The following is a 9508-nucleotide window of genomic DNA, read 5'->3' as shown; positions in this document are numbered from 1 at the left end:
GAGCACATGGAATTCCCCCTGGGCCCAGATAGGCTCAGGTGAGCTGATAGAAACTATTGTTTGTGTTGGTCACTGTTCTATTTTGCTATCTGTTATGAGGGTCACATGGTTCTGTGTCTGATCATAGCAGTGTCACAGCCACCTCTCAGCACAGAAACTTTCCACAGCTGCTGTATGCTGCATTATCCTAAATATAGCAGGGCCAACGAGTGGCTGGGTGGGAGAACTGAGATTTGCTGGAACACTAGTATATAAGCAATGATGTGCTAGAAAGTTCATACAGACACACAGGCACCTGCCGGTATCACATTCCTCCGCACTGTGTTTAGTATTTCTCATTGTGTTTCTCGTCTCTGAATCTGTTTCCTCTGCTGATTACAGAAGTTTAATTTCAATGAACCTGAAATCTTCCTCTGCTTTCCGATCTGAGCACAGCTTCAAGCAAAGCACCTCATCCACCGGTCATCCCGGGGAAAAATTAATGGACAAGTCTCTGGGCATCTTCGGTGATGAATTTGGTAAATTCAGGAGGCCACACGGCGAATCCCTGGTATTCTCAGGCAAGTTGGAGTCACTTAAAGGTACACTCAATTCAAAATTAAACTTTCATGAATCAGATATAGCAGCAATTTTAAACAACTTTCCAATTTACTTCCATTAACAAAATGTGCACAGTCTTTTTATATTTACACTTTTTGAGTCACCAGCTCCTACTGAGCATGTGCAAGAATTCACAGAATATACGTATATGCATTTGTGATTGGCTGATGGCTGTCACATGGTACAGGAGGAGTGAAAATAGACACAGCTTTGAAATTTGTCAGAAAAAAAATCTACTACTCATTTTATATTCAGATTATGTGCTGTTGCATTGTATTTTTATCATGCATTTGTTGTTTATGAAAATATACTGTAATTACTGGTCCTTTAATCCAAAGAGATAAGATAAGGAAAAAAACACATAGCAGAAGGGGAGACGTTTCCCCAAAACATTGTGCTGAACAGAAGTGAAATAACCAGTACCCTATAGGCTTTTGCAACCTGCTGGGTCTGTGTGCACCACTTGTCTTGCTGTAGGTTTCTATCATGGCACTTGTCAATCTAAGTGCCATTTATGTAGCATCCCTTGGAAATATTTTACATTTTTTTCAGCTTTAAATGTGAATTTTATCATTTAAAAGGAAATTCTATGGCAAAGATGATTTGCTTTACTTTTGCAATACTGACCCTGGATAACTATGAGTTTAACCTCTTGAAAAAGGGGAACCAATCAGGAGCAGCAATGCACACAGCCTTGCAAAGGGGTCAAATACATAGGTAAAGAATGGCACCCCTGGAGAATGGGCTAGGGGTCCCGGTTAGTCCCAAACTGCCTCCCACACCTAAGCATGATTATGTGTCTGGTTTTATACAAGAGAAACAGAAGCTATCAAGCCAAATTTCTTTAGAATGTGACAGGAGGATTGTTTTAGAGTTTAAAGGGACATGAAACCAAAACATTTTCTTTCATGATTCAGAGAATACAATTTTAAACAATATTCCAATTTACTTATATTATTTAATTTGCTTCATTCTTTAAATATCCTTTTGTTGTAGAAATAACAATGCACATGGGTGAGCCAATCACACATCTATGTGCAGCCACCAATCAGCAGCTACTGGTCCTATTTTTATATGCTTTTCAACAAAGGATATTGAGAGAACGAAGCAAATTTGATAATAAAAGTCAATTGGAAAGTTGTTTAAAATTGCATGCTGTGTCTTAATCATGAGAGGAAAAAATGTCGGTTTCATGTCCCTTTAATAAGGTGAAAACAATTGAGGGCAACGCTAAATATCAAGTATCCAGGAGGTATAGGTGAGCGAGTTCATCTTCTAATATATTTACCTTTATTTTGTAACCACCCCTTCTCCCTCCTTTGGCTTTCTCCTTGAACTGCGTAATACAGGACAGCTGGTACCTTTAAGGTTGGGGTCTTACAATAATGAATAGTGCATAGCGAGTGCATATTGTTTACAATAGAATTCCACAGATGGAATATGGATTTGAAATATAGGTAGAATCTGGCTCATTAATAATACTCTGAAACAAATGATGATGAGCCTTTTAGTGGGGAATTTAGTTTTAAGCCACATGTCCCTTTAAGGTCTCTAGGAGACAAAGCAAAAAATATTTGAGTTGAAACCAGCATTGTTGAGTGAGTTGCTGGATGTCAGCAAGGGTGCAATCTAAGTAGTTAACCATTGTTATATACAGATTCATAACATATCCTTGGCTACTAGAGAGATCTGCCATACTGTGCATTCTGAGTTTTTTTATTTACTAGCAATTACAACAGTAAAATACACAAACAAAATAGCAGACAACATTTAACTGAACATCCATTTTTGTAAAACTTTATGCATGGAACCGTTATATTCATTGGAGTATCTCGGTGGCTGAGCTTTATTAAGAGTGAAATAACGCTAATCCCATGGAAGTTATACACTAATGTGTGAAGAAACGTCAAAAAGGCATTGGCAAAAGTTGTCTGACTGGAGGGTTTATTTATTTTCCCTGCCATTATTATGTTCAGTTGCTGTGTTTTCCCCATATATATTAGTGTGATCCTGCATTGTGCATACTCTGCGGTTCTGCCTTATAGTAAATAGTTAGTTCTTCCTTTCAGAGAAATGCTGAGACATTTTTCTCCCTGCAGATCCGTGTAAAAGACAAAATAATAACAGTGTATAGAAAGAAAAATGAGATCAATATTTCCTAGTTAGCAAAATATAAAAACACTTGTGTTCTGCCCACAGCTGGAGCAGGGGGTGCTGGGAATGTGAAGACGTTGGGGGACACTTATCAGTTTGAGGTGGACGTGAGAGACTTTTCTCCTGAGGATATCATTGTCACCACATCAAATAACCAGATCGAGGTCCATGCTGAGAAGGTAAGTGAGTTTTTTATTTTACTTCTGATAACTGTATTTTTCTACTAAGAAGCTTACCTGTGTGTATTTAAGTGCTCTGCCTTTTAGTGTGTCTCTATAGAGAATGACTGATCTCTCTGTGTATTTCTATACAGCTTCACATGTTGTCCTTTATGTATAGGGAATCTGTGGGTATATATATATAGAACTCTACGTGTCTGAGTGTTTCTATAGAGAATTACTGATCTGTGTGTTTATATAGAACCTCACCTGTCTTTGTGTTTCTGTAGAGATGCACTGATCTGTGTGTTTATGTAGAACTCCACGTGTCTGTGTGTTTCTATAGAGAATTACTGATCTGTGTGCTTATATAGAACCTCATCTGACTTTGTGTTTCTGTAGAGATGTACTGTTCTGTGCGTTTATGTAGAACTCTACTGGGCCGAATTATCAAGCTCCGAATGGAGCTTGATGCCCCTTGTTTCCGGCAAGCCTGAACAGAAGTTATGAATCAGCGGTCTAAAGACCGCTGCTCCATAACTTGTCCGCCTGCTCTGAGGCTGTGGACAGAAATCAACCCGATCAAATACGATCGTGTTGATAGACACCCCCCGCTAGTGACCAATTGGACGTGAATCTGCAGGTGGCGGCATTGCACCAGCAGTTCACAAGAACTGCTGGTGCAATGATAAATGCCGACAGCAGACATGATACACTACATCATATCATGTCCGCTCGCAACAATAATAAATAGGCCCCTACGTGTCTATGTATTTCAAATCTTTCTATATAAAATTACTTCTATGTGTGTTTATATAGAACCTCACCTGTCTTTGTGTTTCTGTAGAGATGCACTGATCTGTGTGTTTATGTAGAACTCCACGTGTCTGTGTGTTTCTATAGAGAATTACTGATCTGTGTGTTTATATAGAACCTCACCTGTCTTTGTGTTTCTGTAGAGATGCACTGATCTGTGTGTTTATGTAGAACTCCACGTGTCTGTGTGTTTCTATAGAGAATTACTGATCTGTGTGTTTATATAGAACCTCATCTGTCTTTGTGTTTCTGTAGAGATGCACTGATCTGTGTGTTTATGTAGAACTCCACATGTCTGTGTGTTTCTATAGAGAATTACTGATCTGTGTGTTTATGTAGAACCTCACCTGTCTTTGTTCCTGTAGAGATGCACTGTTCTGTGCGTTTATGTAGAACTCCACGTGTCTGTGTGTTTCTATAGAGAATTACTGATCTGTGTGTTTATATAGAACCTCACCTGTCTTTGTTTCTGTAGAGATGCACTGTTCTTTGTGTTTATGTAGAACTCCACGTGTCTGTGTGTTTCTATAGAGAATTACTGATCTTTGTGTTTATGTAGAACCTCACCTGTCTTTGTTTCTGTAGAGATGCACTGTTCTGTGTGTTTATGTAGAACTCCACGTGTCTGTGTGTTTCTATAGAGAATTACTGATCTGTGTGTTTATATAGAGCTCCACGTTTGTCTGTTTGTATAGAGAACACTGATCTGCATGTTCATATAGAGAATCACTCGTTTGTGTTTAGGGAGCCCTTCTGGTCTATGTGTTTCTAAAGAGAATTCAATATACAGCGCTTCCAGGCTAAGGGTCTGATGCTCAAAAGCTCACTGGCATAGAAAGAAAGCAAAATCTTTGTGGGCTTTATTGAGCATTATACTGTAATGTAGGTGTCTCTCACATAAACAGCTATCAAGCTAAAGTTACAGTATATATTGGACCTCACAGTACTTGTGAGATTCCTTAAATAATCTCGACACTCCCCATACAGGTTGTTTTAGACCATCGAGCCCTTAATGTTCATTTAGAAAACAACGAATCTGTGTGTTTATTTAGAGGATTACTAATTTGTGTGTTTACAGAGAGCCTGGGTGGAATAAGTATTTTACTTTAATATGACCCTAAGAGTAGGTAAGAAAGAGACTGAGAAGAGATGAAGTAAAACTGATGAAGAACAATACAGGGTTGGGCTGAAAACATGAGACCTACATGTGAGTCATTTGATTAATTTATTGGTGCCTGAACCCCTCATATTTTTGGGGTTACTTGGGTCAGGATTCCATAAGACAAATAGGAATTTTTGTTATTAATGTTAACTTACATAATAAATATATCCCCAGGTCCTTAATGGTCAGTGTATATATACCTTAAAGGGACACTAAAGTCAAAATGAAACTCTCATGATTCAGATAGAACATACAATTTTTAAACAACGTTGCAATCTACTTCCATTATCTAAATGTGCACAATCTTTTTATAAACACACTTTCTGAGGCACCAGCTCCTACTGAGCATGTGCAAGATTCACAAATTATATGTATATGCATTTTGTGATTGGCTAATGACTGTCACATGATGCAAGGGGGATAGAAAAATGTAACAAATTTTGGCATTTGTCCAAAGAAAATCTATTACTCATTTGAAAATAAAACAAAGTGCTTTTGCATTGTCTTTTTATTATGCATTTGTTGATTATGCAATTCTACTGTATTAAATGGTCCTTTAATGGTTGCTATTGTTACCTTAAAATATTAGCTGTGCCAGGGTTATATGAGAGTCCCAGGGCAAGAGCAGGACTGTTTAGGGTGCTGTTTGCTCAATCTAACCATTAGTAATAATTACCACCGTGCTTCCACTCACCTGCAGTGGGAAAGGACACATGGTAAAAAGTTTTAATCTTCCTAGACATAAATGTTTTGCCCATACCCTTATTACCACAGTATTGTTGCTATGACAATAGAGAGGGATCTGCCATCTGATGTAGACGACATCGTTCAGAGGATTAGCTGAGCATTTGTAGACCTTACAATGTTCACCATTATGTCAGTTATGGCAACAAAAGAAAAAAACAAACAAATAAATAATAACTTTCACTTAAAGGGACATTTTGCTAATATGCTAAATTACACAAAAGTGATGCAGCACATGTGTTAAAAGCCAACAAGTAAACAGGAATGAAAATATTTTACCTCAAGATTTCTTCAGCAAGAGCTCTATGAGCAGTTATCCTTAGATATACTCTTTACTGTTATCTGCATGTTGAAAAAAAAAACAATCAGTTTCATCAGTGCTGAAGTCACACTGTGCTTTACTGTGATCCCCCCCCCCCCCTTACACTGAGGAGGGAAATGCCAGATGCACACTCCCTTGCAAGTCCCAGGACTAGCATCCATATTTGCTGCTTAAAGTCCAATTGCAATTGGATGTGGCTACTGAGTAAATTATGAGGTAAAACATCTTTTTTTACATAGAGATGTGTGATATTTTCTAGTTAGCTTTTTACAGAAATACGGCATCTCTTTCAAGTGATTTAACATATGGGTAACATATCCCTTTAAACACACATAAGCTGAGACATTTATAATAAACAGTTTACTTTCTTTCTGGATTTATTGATGACATCACATACTGCTTAACCAATCATATCAATGATCACATGTCACATGATGTCACCAATGGCATCACTGACCATACCAAATAGAAGAACCTACATGTCACCTTCATCAAATTACATCATAAATACATTACTGATCACATGGCATAAAATAACCAATGATAATCTCTCAACATTGTTATAAAGTACCTGTTACCATAATTATTATTGTGCTTGCAGTGTTCTTACTATAGCACTGTAGCCACATTATTGGTTTCATGCAATAAATGTTTGTACTGCAAATTTATTTTTTATTTTTTTTAATCTCTCCCTCCTCCATTGGGAGTGTGAAGTCTTCTGTCTCCTATCGTTTACATAACTTTTCTATAGCCACTGCATTACTGAAATTTTCAGTATAGGATGCAGTTTCAGCAGGGAAAATTGGCTAATTTAACATTCAAAATATAGGTAACAGAGCTATTTATATACAATATACTACACTCAAGAGTATAAAATTGGCAGTAGGAATACTTTAAGAGAGAGAAAGAAAAATACACTATGCTGTCCCTTTAAGATTGTCTTGCCATATAGTATCTTAGAATATTTAGTTTGCATTTTGATGCTCTGTTATCTGAGCAGATTCTGTTGGTACAGTTATTTACCTGTTGTTTGCATGAATCGCTAGTTTGCTGATTAAATTGTATAATAAAATAACACACACAGATCAGTCTTTTAACACTCCTGTGACTTTGGATAACATATACGTTGGGTATTTTGGCTGCCAGTAACAGAATAGTGCATATGAAGTGCCACATCTTTCTAGGCTATATTTGTAATCAGGGGTCAAGTCCAGTGGGAACGCATGGGAACAGAGTTCCTGCACTATTTTTGCTGGAGGAACTAAGTCTCCCCTTTTCAGCGAACAGAAACGCTTCAGTAAACACTGCTGCTGCTGGTGGGAGGAGCTGGAGCACAATCTGGTTAGAGGGATAGGGATAGTGAGATCCTCTAGTAATGGACAGTAACACTTCCTACAATACACTAAATGCAAGCATGTCAGGGGTCCTGCTGTGTGATCACCCCGCACTGTGTGGAATACACAGTGCTTACATTTCTGTGTGGCTTGCTACAGGGTTATTTAGCAAACCTCAGCAGAAATAGGACTATTGCACCTTAAGTGGTTGAGACTCTGTGACAGAGGAGGAGTCTCAGACCCAAAGGCAGCCATTTAACCCATCATTTGATTTATTTTACTTTCATTAAACAGAGTGTATAAATAATATACATATAAATACAGTGTGTGTGTATGTATGTATAAAACAATATTAATTGTGAGTGGGTGGGAGTCTTAGTGAGTTGCTACACTTTTTTTGTAGGACTTGACACCTGTTTGTAATGCCTAGAGAGACCATTAAAATGTTGCTGCCATCCAGGGTGAAAAAAAATAAATAAATAGATGTCCCGTATATTTGCACAGATTTCACTGGACAGCCAGGTTAAATACTGGACATCTAGTAACCCTGTTTGTCTGATATCATTTTCATAGAAGTGAATATAGATTAAGCTGGCATCTAAACATTTAGATTTATTATTTGCATTTTGTATGAAAATGTATTGGTTTCCCATGGGAGCAGAAAAGGAAGCGGAGTGTTATGGGATAGCTACCTGTTTTACATACTGTTTTGATTTCTATTGGATGTTTGTGTCCACGTTCACGTTATATCACTGCTATAGAACAAATAAAGTTGGGTTATCATAAATAGAGGCCTTGTATCTTGCCATATAATCTGATGTTTTGCTCTGTCCTCAGCTGGCTGCGGATGGGACAATAATGAACACATTTACCCACAAGTGTCAGCTGCCCGAAGATGTGGATCCTACCACAGTGACCTCTGCCCTGGGAGAGAGTGGCATACTCACTGTCAAGGCAAAGAGACATGCCAGCAAACATGCTGACCACCTACAGCAAACTTTCCGGACTGAGATCAAAATATAAAGAGTGTGATGAGTTCCAGAAACAGGTGGTCAGAGGGCTTTGGCCTCATTTGCTCATCAAATATTCAAGATTTGTATGGACACCCAAACAATCATCCTAGATGGGGTTGTACTGATGAGGAACTTACCAAAGGTTTTAATGAGTGGTTTGCACTGCATCACAAACTGTGTTTAGTTTTTGTTTGTCACTTGTGTACATAACAAATGCAGCATCTGCTGGTGTAAGGACTGGTAGTGAGTTTTGTATTACACACAAGTTTCATAGCTAGGATGGACATTCCAAAAACAATGTGTAGGTCATAGCAAGCATCTGTAGGCACCAAAAAACTAGTCAGGTAGCATTGAAATATGTTGCAAAGAATGCTTTGTGGGATATTTCACATGTTATAGATCAGGGGTGCCAAACACTGGCATGCTTGCTAAGGTGGCATGCAAATAATATTGTTTATGTGTGACATGCAGTGCTGCCCCTAGACTACCAAAATGCTGACCACTGGTGGTTACGTGGTACTATCCGCAAGAAAAACTTTTAGAAAGTTATTGCTAATTTGGCACACACCATGGGCATCCAAAGAGGGGGATATGATGGGCAAATGCCCTCTCCTGAAATTACACTCTTTATATTAAATCATAAGCACCCACTGGTGTCACTCTTTTGATACCAATAAGCCAATATTTTTAAAATGATGTGCAGCTCCTGTGTACAACAAGCGACTTTATCCTGCTGAAAATATTATTACTGATATTTTGTTCACTGTATTTATTTTTTTGCCCACCACCGGAAATCTTTCTGCGGAGGTCCATGTTTGCCACCCCTGTTATACATAAAAAGGAACGGGAATTTGGTTAAAGCTAACCTGCGAAGTATGTGTTGATTTGTGTTTTTTCGTAGAGATAAATACTTTTACTAAGATTTAAATAAAACATTTAAATAAACAACTGAAAAACAGTAGTTAATATAATGAGTGACATAATCAAATTTGCACACACAATAAACAATTCCTCTCTCCAAACCAGGGCTGGCTAACTAATTGCCTGGGTGCCGATATGCAGTCACCTATTGCCTTTTTCTGCCCCCTACATTTATGGATCACATGACATTATAATTAAAGGGACTTGAAACACAATTTTTATTATTTGAAGGTTCAGATATAGCATACCTTTTAACAATGTTTTAAATTTACTTCTATAATCAA

The 9508-nt window shown here is 37.9% G+C and overlaps 1 protein-coding gene across 2 annotated transcripts; it reads left to right on the top strand.

Moving 5' to 3' along the window:
• The first annotated feature begins 211 nt into the window (after positions 1-211).
• Positions 212-9259, top strand: HSPB7 (heat shock protein family B (small) member 7). Of its 2 annotated transcripts, none has more exons than XM_053690251.1 (3): positions 212-560; positions 2800-2933; positions 8128-9259. In XM_053690251.1, exons 1-3 carry the CDS (start codon positions 395-397, stop codon positions 8311-8313), a joined length of 486 nt encoding a protein of 161 aa, XP_053546226.1. In that variant the 5' UTR covers positions 212-394; the 3' UTR covers positions 8314-9259. The 2 variants fall into 2 exon arrangements, with proteins under 2 accessions (XP_053546226.1, XP_053546225.1); XM_053690250.1 differs by having other exon boundaries at positions 215-581.
• Positions 9260-9508: the final 249 nt, after the last annotated feature.

Source organism: Bombina bombina, chromosome 8 (assembly GCF_027579735.1).
Source record: "Bombina bombina isolate aBomBom1 chromosome 8, aBomBom1.pri, whole genome shotgun sequence".
NCBI lineage: Eukaryota > Metazoa > Chordata > Amphibia > Anura > Bombinatoridae > Bombina > Bombina bombina.
This window is presented reverse-complemented; position numbering and strand designations above follow the sequence as displayed.